Here is a 19,472-nt window from a genome sequence, read left to right on the forward strand (position 1 = left end):
AGAGGGGGTGTAGTGTGTGTACTAGGGACAGAGGATGGAAGAGGGGGTGTAGTGTGTGTACTAGGGAGAGAGGATGGAAGAGGGGGTGTAGTATGTGTACTAGGGAGAGAGGATGGAAGAGGGGGTGTAGTGTGTGTACTCGGAGAGGAGAGGGGATGGTAGAGGGGGTGTAGTGTGTGTGTACTAGGGAGAGAGGAGAGGGGATGGTAGAGGGGATGTAGTGTGTGTGTACTAGGTGTGTACTGGGGAGAGAGGATGGAAGAGGGGGTGTAGTGTGTGTACTGGGGAGAGAGGATGGGAGAGGGGGTGTAGTGTGTGTGTACTGGGGAGAGGGGGTGTAGTGTGTGTACTGGGGAGAGAGGATGGAAGAGGGGGTGTAGTGTGTGTACTAGGGAGAGGGGATGGAAGAGGGGGTGTAGTGTGTGTACTGAGGAGAGGGGGTGGTGGAGGGGGTGTAGTGTGTGTACTGAGGAGAGGGGGTGGTAGTGTGTGTACTGGGGAGAGGAGGGGTTGGTAGAGGGGGTGTAGTGTGTGTACTGAGGAGAGGAGGGGATGGTAGAGGGGGTGTAGTGTGTGTGTACTGAGGAGAGGAGGGGTTGGTAGAGGGGGTGTAGTGTGTGTACTGGGGAGAGGAGGGGATGGTAGAGGGGGTGTAGTGTGTGTACTGGGGAGAGGAGGGGATGGTAGAGGGGGTGTAGTGTGTGTACTGGGGAGAGGAGGGGATGGTAGAGGTGGTGTAGTGTGTGTACTGGGGAGAGGAGGGGGTGTAGTGTGTGTACTGGGGAGAGGAGGGGATGGTAGAGGGGGTGTAGTGTGTGTACTGGGGAGAGGAGGGGATGGTAGAGGTGGTGTAGTGTGTGTACTGGGGAGAGGAGGGGATGGTAGAGGGGGTGTAGTGTGTGTACTGGGGAGAGGAGGGGATGGTAGAGGGGGTGTAGTGTGTGTACTGGGGAGAGGAGGGGATGGTAGAGGGGGTGTAGTGTGTGTTTACTGGAGAGGTGGAGAGTGTTATGATCAGGTGTGTACTGTGCTCTGTGGGTGTATATGAAGAACAAAGGAAACATTTAATGAGGTGTGTGTGTAGTGTACCAGTGTAATGTACCAGCTCTGTGTTGTAGTCCTGTCACAGTGTTGTTGTGTTGTTCCTCTCCAGACCCCCAGGATGACAATAAGATCGGTATCGATGGGATCCAGCAGTTCTGTGATGACCTCACCCTGGACCCGGCCAGTAGGAGTGTTCTGGTGGTGGCCTGGAAGTTCCGTGCCGCCACACAGTGTGAGTTCAGCAGGAAGGAGTTCCTCGACGGCATGGCCGAGCTAGGGTGAGCTAGCTTTCTGTGATGTCATCTTTCTGCGCCACGCAGTTGTGTTCGCTGTTCAGTAGGAAATATTTTGAATGAAAGCAAATGTTGTTATTGGACAACTAAACATTTTGAAACAGAGGTCGAGCAGGTATTAGCTGGACTCCAATAAGAAGGTGTGTGTGTGTGTGTGTGTGTGCTCCCCCTAGCTGTGACAGTCCAGAGAAGCTGAAGGCTCTGCTCCCCAGACTAGAACAGGAAGTCAAAGACACGGCCAAGTTTAAAGACTTCTATCAGTTCACCTTCAACTTCGCCAAGAACCCTGGACAGAAGGGACTAGGTACGTATTTCACATATCTTTCTGGAAAAAAGCTCTGAACAAAGGTTCTGGTGAATGAACAGAGGTTCTGGTGACTGAACAGAGGTTCTGGTGACTGAACAGAGGTTCTGGTGAATGAACAGAGGTTCTGGTGAATGAACAGAGGTCAGAGGTTCTGGTGAATCAACAGAGGTCAGAGGTTCTGGTGAATGAACAGAGGTTCTGGTGAATGAACAGAGGTTCTGGTGAATGAACAGAGGTTCTGGTGAATGAACAGAGGTCAGAGGTTCTGGTGAATCAACAGAGGTTCTGGTGAATGAACAGAGGTTCTGGTGAATGAACAGAGGTCAGAGGTTCTGGTGAATGAACAGAGGTTCTGGTGAATGAACAGAGGTCAGAGGTTCTGGTGAATGAACAGAGGTTCTGGTGAATGAACAGAGGTTCTGGTGAATGAACAGAGGTCAGAGGTTCTGGTGAATGAACAGAGGTTCTGGTGAATGAACAGAGGTTCTGGTGAATGAACAGAGGTTCTGGTGAATGAACAGAGGTTCTGGTGAATGAACAGAGGTCAGAGGTTCTGGTGAATGAACAGAGGTCAGAGGTTCTGGTGAATGAACAGAGGTTCTGGTAAATATTGTGCCCAGACAGATAGGTTTAGTCAAACCCTGGTTGGTCCAGCACTGTGTTTGAGGAGAAGGTCTTTCACCCTGGTGTAGTTTTCCTAACCCTGGTGTTGAATTCCTCCTGGGGAACATTGGTAGATAACTATGGTGGTTTGGCATCAGCGGTGTAATGTAGTTCTGTCTCAGTCAGTAGCAGCCCGGCAGCAAACAGGAAGAATGGCTTTTAGATGGAAAACAATGACTTGTCCTTCCAGGTCAGTGAAGAGCTCCCCCTTCACAACACTGCCTCTAGTTGGACTACTGCTGTTCTGTGAGCCATGCTGAGGAGAGGGCCTGGAGTCTGATAGTTACTGTACTGTTACTGTGTAATAACAGGTTTACGGATAGATCACCTATCAAGCTAAACAGAGACCAGGGTGGGTCCCAAATAGAGCTCTATTCCCTGCATAGTCACTACTTCTGACCAGAGCCCTATGGGCCCACTAGTGCACTATTTAGGGAACTGGGTGCCATTGAGGGGATTCCCTGGATGGGACCACTTTGTTCTGGTTGTTGTTTCTGCTGGTCTGTGTTGTTATGACGACCGGAGTGGGTGACCCAGCTAAGTTCCTGGAACAACAGTAGGGCCCTTTGTCAAAACTCATCTGACTGTAATGTCTCTCTCTCTCTGTAACTCTCTGTCAGACACTAATGTCTCTCTCTCTCTGTAACTCTGTCAGACACTGTAATGTCTCTCTCTCTCTGTAACTCTCTGTCAGACACTGTAATGTCTCTCTCTCTCTCTGTAGCTCTCTGTCAGACACTGTAATGTCTCTCTTTCTCTCTCTGTAACTCTCTGTGGGACACTGTAATGTCTCTCTCTCTCTGTCTCTCTCTGTAACTCTGTCAGACACTGTAATGTCTCTCTCTCTCTCTCTGTAACTCTCTGCCAGACACTGTAATGTCTCTCTCTCTCTGTAACTCTCTGTCAGACACTAATGTCTCTCTCTCTCTGTAACTCTGTCAGACACTGTAATGTCTCTCTCTCTCTCTGTAACTCTCTGTCAGACACTGTAATGTCTCTCTCTCTCTCTGTAGCTCTCTGTCAGACACTGTAATGTCTCTCTCTCTCTCTCTGTAACTCTCTGTGGGACACTGTAATGTCTCTCTCTCTCTCTCTCTCGCTGTAACTCTCTGTCAGACACTAATGTCTCTATCTCTCTCTGTAACTCTCTGCCAGACACTAATGTCTATCTCTCTCTGTAGCTCTGTCAGACACTAATGTCTCTCTCTCTCTGTAACTCTGTCAGACACTGTAATGCCTCTCTCTCTCTCTGTCAGACACTGTAATGTCTCTCTCTCTCTCTCTGTAACTCTCTGCCAGACACTGTAATGTCTCTCTCTCTCTGTAACTCTCTGTCAGACACTAATGTCTCTCTCTCTCTGTAACTCTGTCAGACACTGTAATGTCTCTCTCTCTCTGTCACACTGTAATGTCTCTCTCTCTCTCTCTCTCTCTCTCTCTGTAACTCTCCGTCAGACACTGTAATGTCTCTCTCTTTCTCTGTAACTCTCTGTCAGACACTGTAATGTCTCTCTCTCTCTCTGTAACTCTGTCAGACACTGTAATGTCTCTCTCTCTCTCTCTGTAACTCTCTGTCAGACACTGTAATGTCTCTCTCTCTCTAACTCTCTGTCAGACACTGTAATGTCTCTCTCTCTAACTCTGTCAGACACTGTAATGTCTCTCTCTCTCTCTGTAACTCTCTGTCAGACACTGTAATGTCTCTCTCTGTAACTCTCTGTGGGACACTGTAATGTCTCTCTCTGTAACTCTCTGTGGGACACTGTAATGTCTCTCTCTGTAACTCTCTGTGGGACACTGTAATGTCTCTCTCGCTCTCTCTCTCTCTCTCTCTCTGTAACTCTGTCAGACACTGTAATGTCTCTCTCTCTCTGTAACTCTCTGTGGGACACTGTAATGTCTCTCTCTCTCTCTCTGTAACTCTGTCAGACACTGTAATCTCTCTCTCTCTCTGTAACTCTCTGTCATACACTGTAATGTCTCTCTCTCTCTCTCTCTCTCTCTCTCTGTAACTCTGTCAGACACTGTAATGTCTCTCTCTCTCTCTCTCTCTCTGTAACTCTGTCAGACACTAATGTCTCTCTCTCTGTAACTCTCTGTCAGACACTGTAATGTCTCTCTCTCTGCAACTCTCTGTCAGACACTGTAATGTCTCTCTCTCTGTAACTCTCTGTCAGACACTAATGTCTCTCTCTCTCTGTAACTCTCTGTCAGACACTGTAATGTCTCTCTCTCTGTAACTCTCTGTCAGACACTAATGTCTCTCTCTCTCTGTAACTCTCTGTCAGACACTGTAATGTCTCTCTCTCTGTAACTCTCTGTCAAACACTGTAATGTCTCTCTCTCTCTCTAACTCTCTAACTAACCCCTCTACTCTCTATATCAGACCTGGAGATGACTGTAGTCTACTGATGGTGTTACTAACCCCTCTACTCTCTATATCAGACCTGGAGATGACTAGTCTACTGATGGTGTTACTAACCCCGCTACTCTCTCTATCAGACCTGGAGATGACTGTAGTCTACTGATGGTGTTACTAACCCCTCTACTCTCTATATCAGACCTGGAGATGACTAGTCTACTGATGGTGTTACTAACCCCTCTACTCTCTCTATCAGACCTGGAGATGACTGTAGTCTACTGATGGTGTTATTAACCCCTCTACTCTCTATATCAGACCTGGAGATGACTAGTCTACTGATGGTGTTACTAACCCCTCTACTCTCTGTATCAGACCTGGAGATGACTGTAGTCTACTGATGGTGTTACTAACCCCTCTACTCTCTATATCAGACCTGGAGATGACTAGTCTACTGATGGTGTTATTAACCCCTCTACTCTCTATATCAGACCTGGAGATGACTAGTCTACTGATGGTGTTATTAACCCCTCTACTCTCTATATCAGACCTGGAGATGACTGTAGTCTACTGATGGTGTTATTAACCCCTCTACTCTCTATATCAGACCTGGAGATGACTAGTCTACTGATGGTGTTATTAACCCCTCTACTCTCTATATCAGACCTGGAGATGACTGTAGTCTACTGATGGTGTTACTAACCCCTCTACTCTCTATATCAGACCTGGAGATGACTAGTCTACTGATGGTGTTATTAACCCCTCTACTCTCTATATCAGACCTGGAGATGACTGTAGTCTACTGATGGTGTTACTAACCGCTCTACTTCCTGTATCAGACCTGGAGATGACTGTAGTCTACTGATGGTGTTATTAACCCCTCTACTCTCTATATCAGACCTGGAGATGACTGTAGTCTACTGATGGTGTTACTAACCCCTCTACTCTCTATATCAGACCTGGAGATGACTAGTCTACTGATGGTGTTACTAACCCCTCTACTCTCTATATCAGACCTGGAGATGACTGTAGTCTACTGATGGTGTTATTAACCCCTCTACTCTCTGTATCAGACCTGGAGATGACTAGTCTACTGATGGTGTTACTAACCCCTCTACTCTCTATATCAGACCTGGAGATGACTAGTCTACTGATGGTGTTACTAACCCCTCTACTCTCTATATCAGACCTGGAGATGACTGTAGTCTACTGATGGTGTTATTAACCCCTCTACTCTCTATATCAGACCTGGAGATGACTGTAGTCTACTGATGGTGTTACTAACCCCTCTACTCTCTATATCAGACCTGGAGATGACTGTAGTCTACTGATGGTGTTACTAACCCCTCTACTCTCTATATCAGACCTGGAGATGACTAGTCTACTGATGGTGTTATTAACCCCTCTACTCTCTGTATCAGACCTGGAGATGACTGTAGTCTACTGATGGTGTTACTAACCCCTCTACTCTCTATATCAGACCTGGAGATGACTAGTCTACTGATGGTGTTACTAACCCCTCTACTCTCTATATCAGACCTGGAGATGACTGTAGTCTACTGATGGTGTTACTAACCCCTCTACTTCCTGTATCAGACCTGGAGATGACTGTAGTCTACTGATGGTGTTATTAACCCCTCTACTCTCTCTATCAGACCTGGAGATGACTGTAGTCTACTGATGGTGTTACTAACCCCTCTACTCTCTATATCAGACCTGGAGATGACTAGTCTACTGATGGTGTTACTAACCCCTCTACTCTCTATATCAGACCTGGAGATGACTAGTCTACTGATGGTGTTATTAACCCCTCTACTCTCTGTATCAGACCTGGAGATGACTGTAGTCTACTGATGGTGTTACTAACCCCTCTACTCTCTATATCAGACCTGGAGATGACTAGTCTACTGATGGTGTTACTAACCCCTCTACTCTCTATATCAGACCTGGAGATGACTGTAGTCTACTGATGGTGTTACTAACCCCTCTACTTCCTGTATCAGACCTGGAGATGACTGTAGTCTACTGATGGTGTTATTAACCCCTCTACTCTCTCTATCAGACCTGGAGATGACTGTAGTCTACTGATGGTGTTACTAACCCCTCTACTCTCTATATCAGACCTGGAGATGACTAGTCTACTGATGGTGTTACTAACCCCTCTACTCTCTATATCAGACCTGGAGATGACTAGTCTACTGATGGTGTTATTAACCCCTCTACTCTCTGTATCAGACCTGGAGATGACTAGTCTACTGATGGTGTTATTAACCCCTCTACTCTCTGTATCAGACCTGGAGATGACTAGTCTACTGATGGTGTTACTAACCCCTCTACTCTCTATATCAGACCTGGAGATGACTAGTCTACTGATGGTGTTACTAACCCCTCTACTCTCTATATCAGACCTGGAGATGACTAGTCTACTGATGGTGTTACTAACCCCTCTACTCTCTATATCAGACCTGGAGATGACTAGTCTACTGATGGTGTTATTAACCCCTCTACTCTCTATATCAGACCTGGAGATGACTGTATTCTACTGATGGTGTTACTAACCCCTCTACTCTCTATATCAGACCTGGAGATGACTGTAGTCTACTGATGGTGTTACTAACCCCTCTACTCTCTATATCAGACCTGGAGATGACTGTAGTCTACTGATGGTGTTACTAACCCCTCTACTCTCTATATCAGACCTGGAGATGACTAGTCTACTGATGGTGTTACTAACCCCTCTACTCTCTATATCAGACCTGGAGATGACTGTAGTCTACTGATGGTGTTACTAACCCCTCTACTCTCTATATCAGACCTGGAGATGACTGTAGTCTACTGATGGTGTTACTAACCCCTCTACTCTCTATATCAGACCTGGAGATGACTGTATTCTACTGATGGTGTTACTAACCCCTCTACTCTCTATATCAGACCTGGAGATGACTAGTCTACTGATGGTGTTACTAACCCCTCTACTCTCTATATCAGACCTGGAGATCACTGTATTCTACTGATGGTGTTACTAACCCCTCTACTCTCTATATCAGACCTGGAGATGACTAGTCTACTGATGGTGTTATTAACCCCTCTACTCTCTATATCAGACCTGGAGATGACTGTAGTCTACTGATGGTGTTACTAACCGCTCTACTTCCTGTATCAGACCTGGAGATGACTGTAGTCTACTGATGGTGTTATTAACCCCTCTACTCTCTATATCAGACCTGGAGATGACTGTAGTCTACTGATGGTGTTACTAACCCCTCTACTCTCTATATCAGACCTGGAGATGACTAGTCTACTGATGGTGTTATTAACCCCTCTACTCTCTATATCAGATCTGGAGATGACTGTAGTCTACTGATGGTGTTACTAACCCCTCTACTCTCTATATCAGACCTGGAGATGACTAGTCTACTGATGGTGTTACTAACCCCTCTACTCTCTATATCAGACCTGGAGATGACTGTAGTCTACTGATGGTGTTATTAACCCCTCTACTCTCTGTATCAGACCTGGAGATGACTAGTCTACTGATGGTGTTACTAACCCCTCTACTCTCTATATCAGACCTGGAGATGACTAGTCTACTGATGGTGTTACTAACCCCTCTACTCTCTATATCAGACCTGGAGATGACTGTAGTCTACTGATGGTGTTATTAACCCCTCTACTCTCTATATCAGACCTGGAGATGACTGTAGTCTACTGATGGTGTTACTAACCCCTCTACTCTCTATATCAGACCTGGAGATGACTGTAGTCTACTGATGGTGTTACTAACCCCTCTACTCTCTATATCAGACCTGGAGATGACTAGTCTACTGATGGTGTTATTAACCCCTCTACTCTCTGTATCAGACCTGGAGATGACTGTAGTCTACTGATGGTGTTACTAACCCCTCTACTCTCTATATCAGACCTGGAGATGACTAGTCTACTGATGGTGTTACTAACCCCTCTACTCTCTATATCAGACCTGGAGATGACTGTAGTCTACTGATGGTGTTATTAACCCCTCTACTCTCTATATCAGACCTGGAGATGGCTGTAGTCTACTGATGGTGTTACTAACCCCTCTACTTCCTGTATCAGACCTGGAGATGACTGTAGTCTACTGATGGTGTTATTAACCCCTCTACTCTCTCTATCAGACCTGGAGATGACTGTAGTCTACTGATGGTGTTACTAACCCCTCTACTCTCTATATCAGACCTGGAGATGACTAGTCTACTGATGGTGTTACTAACCCCTCTACTCTCTATATCAGACCTGGAGATGACTAGTCTACTGATGGTGTTATTAACCCCTCTACTCTCTGTATCAGACCTGGAGATGACTAGTCTACTGATGGTGTTATTAACCCCTCTACTCTCTGTATCAGACCTGGAGATGACTAGTCTACTGATGGTGTTACTAACCCCTCTACTCTCTATATCAGACCTGGAGATGACTAGTCTACTGATGGTGTTACTAACCCCTCTACTCTCTATATCAGACCTGGAGATGACTAGTCTACTGATGGTGTTACTAACCCCTCTACTCTCTATATCAGACCTGGAGATGACTAGTCTACTGATGGTGTTATTAACCCCTCTACTCTCTATATCAGACCTGGAGATGACTGTATTCTACTGATGGTGTTACTAACCCCTCTACTCTCTATATCAGACCTGGAGATGACTGTAGTCTACTGATGGTGTTACTAACCCCTCTACTCTCTATATCAGACCTGGAGATGACTGTAGTCTACTGATGGTGTTACTAACCCCTCTACTCTCTATATCAGACCTGGAGATGACTAGTGTACTGATGGTGTTACTAACCCCTCTACTCTCTATATCAGACCTGGAGATGACTAGTCTACTGATGGTGTTACTAACCCCTCTACTCTCTATATCAGACCTGGAGATGACTGTAGTCTACTGATGGTGTTACTAACCCCTCTACTCTCTATATCAGACCTGGAGATGACTGTATTCTACTGATGGTGTTACTAACCCCTCTACTCTCTATATCAGACCTGGAGATGACTAGTCTACTGATGGTGTTACTAACCCCTCTACTCTCTATATCAGACCTGGAGATCACTGTATTCTACTGATGGTGTTACTAACCCCTCTACTCTCTATATCAGACCTGGAGATGACTAGTCTACTGATGGTGTTACTAACCCCTCTACTCTCTATATCAGACCTGGAGATGACTAGTCTACTGATGGTGTTACTAACCCCTCTACTCTCTATATCAGACCTGGAGATGACTAGTCTACTGATGGTGTTACTAACCCCTCTACTCTCTATATCAGACCTGGAGATGACTAGTCTACTGATGGTGTTACTAACCCCTCTACTCTCTCTATCAGACCTGGAGATGACTAGTCTACTGATGGTGTTATTAACCCCTCTACTCTCTGTATCAGACCTGGAGATGACTAGTCTACTGATGGTGTTACTAACCCCTCTACTCTCTATATCAGACCTGGAGATGACTAGTCTACTGATGGTGTTATTAACCCCTCTACTCTCTATATCAGACCTGGAGATGACTGTAGTCTACTGATGGTGTTACTAACCCCTCTACTCTCTATATCAGACCTGGAGATGACTGTAGTCTACTGATGGTGTTATTAACCCCTCTACTCTCTATATCAGACCTGGAGATGACTGTAGTCTACTGATGGTGTTACTAACCCCTCTACTCTCTATATCAGACCTGGAGATGACTAGTCTACTGATGGTGTTATTAACCCCTCTACTCTCTATATCAGACCTGGAGATGACTGTAGTCTACTGATGGTGTTACTAACCCCTCTACTCTCTATATCAGACCTGGAGATGACTGTAGTCTACTGATGGTGTTATTAACCCCTCTACTCTCTATATCAGACCTGGAGATGACTGTAGTCTACTGATGGTGTTACTAACCCCTCTACTCTCTATATCAGACCTGGAGATGACTAGTCTACTGATGGTGTTACTAACCCCTCTACTCTCTATATCAGACCTGGAGATGACTAGTCTACTGATGGTGTTACTAACCCCTCTACTCTCTATATCAGACCTGGAGATGACTGTAGTCTACTGATGGTGTTACTAACCCCTCTACTCTCTATATCAGACCTGGAGATGACTAGTCTACTGATGGTGTTATTAACCCCTCTACTCTCTATATCAGACCTGGAGATGACTGTATTCTACTGATGGTGTTACTAACCCCTCTACTCTCTATATCAGACCTGGAGATGACTGTAGTCTACTGATGGTGTTACTAACCCCTCTACTCTCTATATCAGACCTGGAGATGACTGTAGTCTACTGATGGTGTTACTAACCCCTCTACTCTCTATATCAGACCTGGAGATGACTAGTCTACTGATGGTGTTACTAACCCCTCTACTCTCTATATCAGACCTGGAGATGACTGTAGTCTACTGATGGTGTTACTAACCCCTCTACTCTCTATATCAGACCTGGAGATGACTGTAGTCTACTGATGGTGTTACTAACCCCTCTACTCTCTATATCAGACCTGGAGATGACTGTATTCTACTGAATGTGTTACTAACCCCTCTACTCTCTATATCAGACCTGGAGATGACTAGTCTACTGATGGTGTTACTAACCCCTCTACTCTCTATATCAGACCTGGAGATCACTGTATTCTACTGATGGTGTTACTAACCCCTCTACTCTCTATATCAGACCTGGAGATGACTAGTCTACTGATGGTGTTACTAACCCCTCTACTCTCTATATCAGACCTGGAGATCACTGTATTCTACTGATGGTGTTACTAACCCCTCTACTCTCTATATCAGACCTGGAGATGACTAGTCTACTGATGGTGTTACTAACCCCTCTACTCTCTATATCAGACCTGGAGATGACTAGTCTACTGATGGTGTTACTAACCCCTCTACTCTCTCTATCAGACCTGGAGATGACTAGTCTACTGATGGTGTTATTAACCCCTCTACTCTCTGTATCAGACCTGGAGATGACTAGTCTACTGATGGTGTTACTAACCCCTCTACTCTCTATATCAGACCTGGAGATGACTAGTCTACTGATGGTGTTATTAACCCCTCTACTCTCTATATCAGACCTGGAGATGACTGTAGTCTACTGATGGTGTTACTAACCCCTCTACTCTCTATATCAGACCTGGAGATGACTGTAGTCTACTGATGGTGTTATTAACCCCTCTACTCTCTATATCAGACCTGGAGATGACTAGTCTACTGATGGTGTTATTAACCCCTCTACTCTCTATATCAGACCTGGAGATGACTGTAGTCTACTGATGGTGTTACTAACCCCTCTACTCTCTATATCAGACCTGGAGATGACTGTAGTCTACTGATGGTGTTATTAACCCCTCTACTCTCTATATCAGACCTGGAGATGACTAGTCTACTGATGGTGTTACTAACCCCTCTACTCTCTGTATCAGACCTGGAGATGACTAGTCTACTGATGGTGTTACTAACCCCTCTACTCTCTGTATCAGACCTGGAGATGGCTGTGGCCTACTGGAACCTGGTTCTATCTGGTCGATTCAAGTTCCTGGACCTCTGGAACAGGTTTCTATTGGTGAGTGGATGCCAGTCTCTATTAATGGCTATTCCCTAGATAATATACTACTCTGGACAGAGTCTAGGTGTTTCCTCCATGTATTGATAGTCTCTGTTGATGTCATCTATCTGTGTGATTAATGCAGGAGCATCATAATCTCTGATGTCATCTGTCTGTGTGATTAATGCAGGAGCATCATAATCTCTTATGTCATCTGTCTGTGTGATTAATGCAGGAGCATCATAATCTCTGATGTCATCTGTCTGTGTGATTAATGCAGGAGCATCATAATCTCTGATGTCATCTATCTGTGTGATTAATGCAGGAGCATCATAATCTCTGATGTCATCTGTCTGTGTGATTTAATGCAGGAGCATCATAATCTCTGATGTCATCTATCTGTGTGATTAATGCAGGAGCATCATAATCTCTGATGTCATCTGTCTGTGTGATTTAATGCAGGAGCATCATAATCTCTGATGTCATCTGTCTGTGTGATTTAATGCAGGAGCATCATAATCTCTGATGTCATCTGTCTGTGTGATTTAATGCAGGAGCATCATAATCTCTGATGTCATCTATCTGTGTGATTAATGCAGGAGCATCATAATCTCTGATGTCATCTGTCTGTGTGATTAATGCAGGAGCATCATAATCTCTGATGTCATCTGTCTGTGTGATTAATGCAGGAGCATCATAATCTCTGATGTCATCTATCTGTGTGATTAATGCAGGAGCATCATAATCTCTGATGTCATCTGTCTGTGTGATTTAATGCAGGAGCATCATAATCTCTGATGTAATCTATCTGTGTGATTAATGCAGGAGCATCATAATCTCTGATGTCATCTGTCTGTGTGATTAATGCAGGAGCATCATAATCTCTGATGTCATCCGTCTGTGTGATTAATGCAGGAGCATCATAATCTCTGATGTCATCTATCTGTGTGATTAATGCAGGAGCATCATAATCTCTGATGTCATCTGTCTGTGTGATTTAATGCAGGAGCATCATAAGCGGTCGATCCCCAAAGACACATGGAACCTGCTACTGGACTTTGGCAACATGATCGCAGACGACATGTCCAACTACGACGAGGAAGGTGAGATATCACCACCTATTAAGGATGGGTCCCAATTGGCACCTTTTCCTGTGCTCTACTTTTGACCAGGGCCCATAGTGCACTAGATACGGATTAGGGTGCCGTTTGGAACGCAGACAAACATTTCTGTAGCACCAATAAAACATACACTAATCCACACCCTGCCCACCCTGACCTCAGATCCAGGATTCCTCTACCCCCCATATCCATAACCACTAGGCGTATGACTAAGATCTGACCTGGAGTCATCAGTTAGGGATTGGGACTTGACTTCTACCTACTGCCATACAGCGCATCACCTATTAAAACATTTCTGCCAATCACTTACCGTGCAGCTAATCATGTGACCCTTTTCTGCCCACTCAGGAGCTTGGCCTGTCCTCATAGACGACTTTGTGGAATTTGCCCGGCCAATCGTGACAGGGGGCAAGCGTAAAACCATATAGGTCACACCCAGTTCCCAGCAGGGGCTGACGATTTTATACACACCAGCCAAAAAGAGACTTCTACAAGACTGTCCAAGTTTGTGAGACTGAGCTGCCAATCAGGGGCCGGGGAGCGACATGACAGCCAATCGGAGAGAAGGAAAACAACAACAGGAAGAGGAAGTTATCTTTTTCTTTGTTTTGGGACTGAGTCACTCCGGGAGGCGGGCTGTTAGCAGGGGGTGGGATCGTCGCGGAGCTATGAGCTCCGCTCCCATTGGCTGGCTGGATCAGACCGATCGGCCAACGACTACAGTACCCATACACCAGCCACCATCAGATCAGTGGGCGTGTCTATAGATTCTAGAACTGGTGCTCTGGTCCCACCCCCCCCCTAGCTGCAGCCCCCCCCAACCCCGCCCCCTCCTTACTAAAGAACGACTAGGGAGAGCAAACAGAACGGCAGAGAGGGGCGGACGGTTTACTCTCTGCAGCAGACAGACAGAATGGTGTGATATTTGATCCAGTGGAGGCTGCTGAGAGGAGGACGGCTCATAACAATGGCTGGAACGGAGCGAATGGAACGGCATCAAACACCTGGAAACCATGGAAACCACGTGTTTGATTGTATTTGATACCATTCCACGGATTCAGATCCAGTCATTACCACCAACCTGTCCTCCCCAATTAAGGTGCCACCAACCTCCTGTGGTCTGAACCCACAGTAGTAAGACGTGTCCTCTCTGCCGGCCTGTGGTGGATGAACTAGGAGGTTCTGCATGTGTTTCTGGTTGAGCGCTAAGCGGCTGGACGGAGGAACAACAACAACAACTTTTTATTATTATTATCATTGAGTTTCTTCTCATCGAATCAGAGGTGAGGGGTGTGGTCGTCATCCAATGTTCTCATCCAATCCAACGTCGGTGTAATGTTCTGCTTCCATTTCAATCTGAAGTGTAAAAGTTGGGGCAGTTTTGTTGTTAATATGTGTGAGGTTCAGGGTCTATATCCACAAGGCGTCTGAGAGTAGGAGTGCTGACCTGGGATCAGTTTAGCCTTTTAGATAATAATGAATACTAGAGGGGACCAGATCCTAGTGCTGACCTGGGATCAGTTTAGCCTTTTAGATAATCATGAATGCTAGAGAGGACCAGATCCTAATGCTGACCTGAGATCAGTTTAGCCTTTTAGATCATAATGAATACTAGAGAGAGGACCAGATCCTAGTGCTGATGTGGGATCAGGTTAGCCTTTTAGATAATAATGAATACTAGAGGGGACCAGATCCTAGTGCTGATCTGGGATCAGGTTAGCCTTTTAGATCATAGTGAGTGAGAGGACCAGATCCTAGTGCTGACCTGGGATCAGTTTAGCCTTTTAGATCATAATGAATACTAGAGAGAGGACCAGATCCTAGTGCTGACCTGGGATCAGGTTAGCCTTTTAGATCATAGTGAGTGAGAGGACCAGAGAGGACCTACTCTGAGACGCTTTAGGAATACAGGCCCAGTTCAGATCCACTTTGGGTATTCAGATAGAACCGGACCGACCGACAGAGCAGCATGCTTTAAAGCTCAACACCAGCAGAAATACTATGGCTTCAGTTGGAACAGACTGTGACCATAGGATTCATGTATAGATATACCATTTTAGAATAATGAATACGATACAATTATAAAGAAGACTCGATGAAATTTATAATCGTGAGAGAGAGGAAGGAGTATTTGAAATACGTACGAGGTCCACAGATTTCTAGTTCGTGTCCCAAACTGTACCCTATTTCCTGTATAGTACTGGTAAAAAAGTAGTGCACTATATAGGGAACAGGTTTGCCCATTTGGGATGCGCCATGTCTCCAAGCTTTCTGTTTGATTTGAGTTTGTTTGTTTGGGGTGTAACTGTTCACATCACCAGAGACCTTGACTGTTGGTCTGGCAGTTATTTTATTTTCACAAGCAACGCACAGGAAGTTGAGTCTATGAATCGTATTCAGTCTACAACTCTGTATGTAGTTCATAGTTGAATCTATGAATCGTATTCAGTCTACAACACTGTATATAGTTGAATCTATGAATCATATTCAGTCTACAACACTGTATATAGTTCATAGTTGAATCATATTCAGTCTACAACACTGTATATTGTTCATAGTTGAATCTATGAATCATATTCAGTCTACAACACTGTATATTGTTCATAGTTGAATCTATGAATCATATTCAGTCTACAACACTGTATATAGTTCATAGTTGAATCATATTCAGTCTACAACACTGTATATTGTTCATAGTTGAATCTATGAATCATATTCAGTCTACAACACTATATAGTTCATAGTTTAATCTATGAATCATATTCAGTCTGCAACACTGTATGTAGTTGAATCTATGAATTGTATTCAGTCTACAACACTGTATATAGTTCATAGTTGAATCTATGAATCATATTCAGTCTACAACACTGTATATAGTTCATAGTTGAATCTATGAATCGTATTCAGTCTACAACACTGTATATAGTTCATAGTTGAATCTATGAATCATATTCAGTCTACAACACTGTATAGTTCATAGTTGAATCTATGAATCGTATTCAGTCTACAACACTGTATGTAGTTGAATCTATGAATCGTATTCAGTCTACAACACTGTATGTAGTTGAATCTATGAATCGTATTCAGTCTACAACACTGTATGTAGTTGAATCTATGAATCATATTCAGTCTACAACACTGTATATAGTTCATAGTTGAATCTATGAATCGTATTCAGTCTACAACACTGTATATAGTTCATAGTTGAATCTATGCATCGTATTCAGTCTACAACACTGTATATAGTTCATAGTTGAATCTATGAATCATATTCAGTCTACAACACTGTATATAGTTCATAGTTGAATCTATGAATCATATTCAGTCTACAACACTGTATATAGTTCATAGTTGAATCTATGAATCATATTCAGTCTACAACATTGTATATAGTTCATAGTTGAATCTATGAATCATATTCAGTCTACAACATTGTATATAGTTCATAGTTGAATCTATGAATCATATTCAGTCTACAACACTGTATGTAGTTGAATCTATGAATCGTATTCAGTCTACAACACTGTATATAGTTCATAGTTGAATCTATGAATCGTATTCAGTCTACAACACTGTATATAGTTCATAGTTGAATCTATGAATCGTATTCAGTCTACAACACTGTATGTAGTTGAATCTATGAATCGTATTCAGTCTACAACACTGTATATAGTTCATAGTTGAATCTATGAATCGTATTCAGTCTACAACACTGTATGTAGTTGAATCTATGAATCGTATTCAGTCTACAACACTGTATATAGTTCATAGTTGAATCTATGAATCATATTCAGTCTACAACACTGTATATAGTTCATAGTTGAATCTATGAATCGTATTCAGTCTACAACACTGTATGTAGTTGAATCTATGAATCGTATTCAGTCTACAACACTGTATATAGTTCATAGTTGAATCTATGAATCGTATTCAGTCTACAGATCTAATGTTATTGGTCACATACAGGTGTTTAGCTGATGTTATTGCAGGTGCAGTGAAATGCTTGTCAACACCCAGTTCTTTGTTTTTAAACCGTTTCAGTTGTTTGTGTTGTTTTGGTTGGTCGTCATGGGTTACTGCTAGCCAGGCCAGTGAAGTGAATGTTACAGTACATCATCAGACCAGACTGAGACACGTCTACTACACACACACACACACACACACACACACACACTCTGTGTGGTTATAGTACATCATCAGACCAGACTGAGACACGTCTACTACACACACACACACACTCTGTGTGGTTATAGTACATTATCAGACCAGACTGAGACACGTCTACTAGCTACTTCATACACATACACACACACACACACACACACTCTGTGTGGTTATAGTACATCATCAGACCAGACTGAGACACGTCTACTACACACACACACACACACACTCTGTGTGATTATAGTACATTATCAGACCAGACTGAGACACGTCTACTAGCTACTTCATACACATACACACACATACACACACACACACACACACACTCTGTGTGGTTATAGTACATCATCAGACCAGACTGAGACACGTCTACTACACACACACACACACACTCTGTGTGGTTATAGTACATTATCAGACCAGACTGAGACACGTCTACTAGCTACTTCATACACACACACACACACACACGGAACATCTCAGTAACAGACGTCCTCTGACGCAGCAGGTAACAGGAGTTCTGCTTCATTCTCTGGAAATGTTCCTGAGATTTTGGACTGCGCCTCGTCTGTCTCCCAAATGGCACCTTAACGTTGTGCACTATGTAGGGAATAGGGTGCTGTTTGGGAGGTATGTTTTAAGTTACACTTGTTATGCCACATGTTCTTAGACAATTGCACTCACATTTCTGGGGGGGGGGGGGGGGGGTAATGAAAACATTCTGTTCAGTGTTGACGTGTATCGACAGGAGAAGACAGAGACTATGGAAGAGAGAGAGAGAGACGTCCTCTGAACCTCCTACACTACGGTACGCGCTGAGTGAGTGTCCAATGTGTTGACTGTCTGAGCTTTACTCATATTCGGTATTATTTCCACTGAGAGGGAAGAAAAAGCATTTAAAACACGTGTCATCGTTCTGCAACGGAGACGTTCTGCGTGACTTTGTTTTGGCATCGGAAGGTCCCCGTCAATAAAGCATGTTGTTTTTAACAAAAAACATGGAACGAGACTTTGGATCCATCTGTTCTGTTGAAAGTTTCGTAAAGATTAGTGCATCACAGAGAATGTGCCCCAAAACACAGAGATGTTAAGAGGTCACAACGTTATCTCTGTCCCATTATGGCGTCTGTGAGCGCACGGGCAGCGCCGTTGAGAATGAGAGGGTGGGACGCTTTTAGGGACAGTTTAGGTGCAAAGGTTAAGGATGAGGGAGGGGGGGGGGGGTTGTGAGGGAGGGGTTGAGGCAGAGGGGGGTTGGTTTGTTGTTGGTGAGAATGAGAGAGGGTTTAGAGGTGATGAGGGGTAACAAGGGAAGGGGGCTGATTAACACACCAGTCTTATCCTTCCCCAATGGGGAGGGAGGGAAGGAAGGAAGGGGTCTCAACACTAGACCTACTGGTCCATCTGACACAGAGCCAGTCCTCTAACCCTCAACCCTCTAACCCCCCAGTCCTCTAACCCCCCAGTCCTCTAACCCCCCAGTCCTGTAACCCCCCAGCCCTCTAACCCCCAGCCCTCTAACCCTCCAGCCCTCTAACCCTCCAGCCCTCTAACCCTCCGGCCCTCTAACCCTCCGGCCCTCCAGCCCTCTAACCCCCCAGCCCTCTAACCCCCCAGCCCTCTAACCCCCCAGCCCTCTAACCCTCCAGCCCTCTAACCCTCCAGCCCTCTAACCCCCCAGCCCTCTAACCCTCCTATCCTCCCTTCCTCCAGCCCTCTAACCCTCCAGCCCTCTAACCCCCCAGCCCTCTAACCCTCCAGCCCTCTAACCCTCCAGCCCTCAAAACCCCCCAGCCCTCCAGCCCTCTAACCTTCCAGCCCTCTAACCCTCCAGCCCTCTAACCCCCCAGCCCTCTAACCCTCCTATCCTCTCCCTCCAGCCCCCCCAGCCCTCTAACCCTCCAGCCCTCTAACCCTCCAGCCCTCTAACCCTCCAGCCCTCTA

The 19,472-nt window shown here is 44.8% G+C and overlaps 2 protein-coding genes across 2 annotated transcripts in view; both read left to right on the top strand.

Annotated features, from left to right (window-relative positions):
* Positions 1 to 14,166, top strand: part of LOC139372897 (DCN1-like protein 2) — a 17,213-nt gene extending 3,047 nt beyond the window's left edge. Inside the window, 5 exon segments of the mRNA XM_071112755.1 lie at positions 1,154 to 1,322; positions 1,511 to 1,641; positions 12,179 to 12,261; positions 13,250 to 13,346; positions 13,713 to 14,166. Coding sequence (XP_070968856.1) covers positions 1,154 to 1,322; positions 1,511 to 1,641; positions 12,179 to 12,261; positions 13,250 to 13,346; positions 13,713 to 13,792 — 560 coding nt within the window. The 3' untranslated portion in view covers positions 13,793 to 14,166.
* Positions 14,167 to 14,437: 271 nt separating this feature from the next.
* The window catches only part of LOC139372822 (uncharacterized), a 33,886-nt gene continuing 28,851 nt past the window's right edge, over positions 14,438 to 19,472 (top strand). The window contains exon 1 of the mRNA XM_071112638.1: positions 14,438 to 14,647. The gene's annotated coding sequence lies outside the window, so the exon portion shown is untranslated. The remainder of the gene's footprint in view (positions 14,648 to 19,472) is intronic.

Source organism: Oncorhynchus clarkii, chromosome 18, assembly GCF_045791955.1.
Source record: "Oncorhynchus clarkii lewisi isolate Uvic-CL-2024 chromosome 18, UVic_Ocla_1.0, whole genome shotgun sequence".
NCBI lineage: Eukaryota > Metazoa > Chordata > Actinopteri > Salmoniformes > Salmonidae > Oncorhynchus > Oncorhynchus clarkii.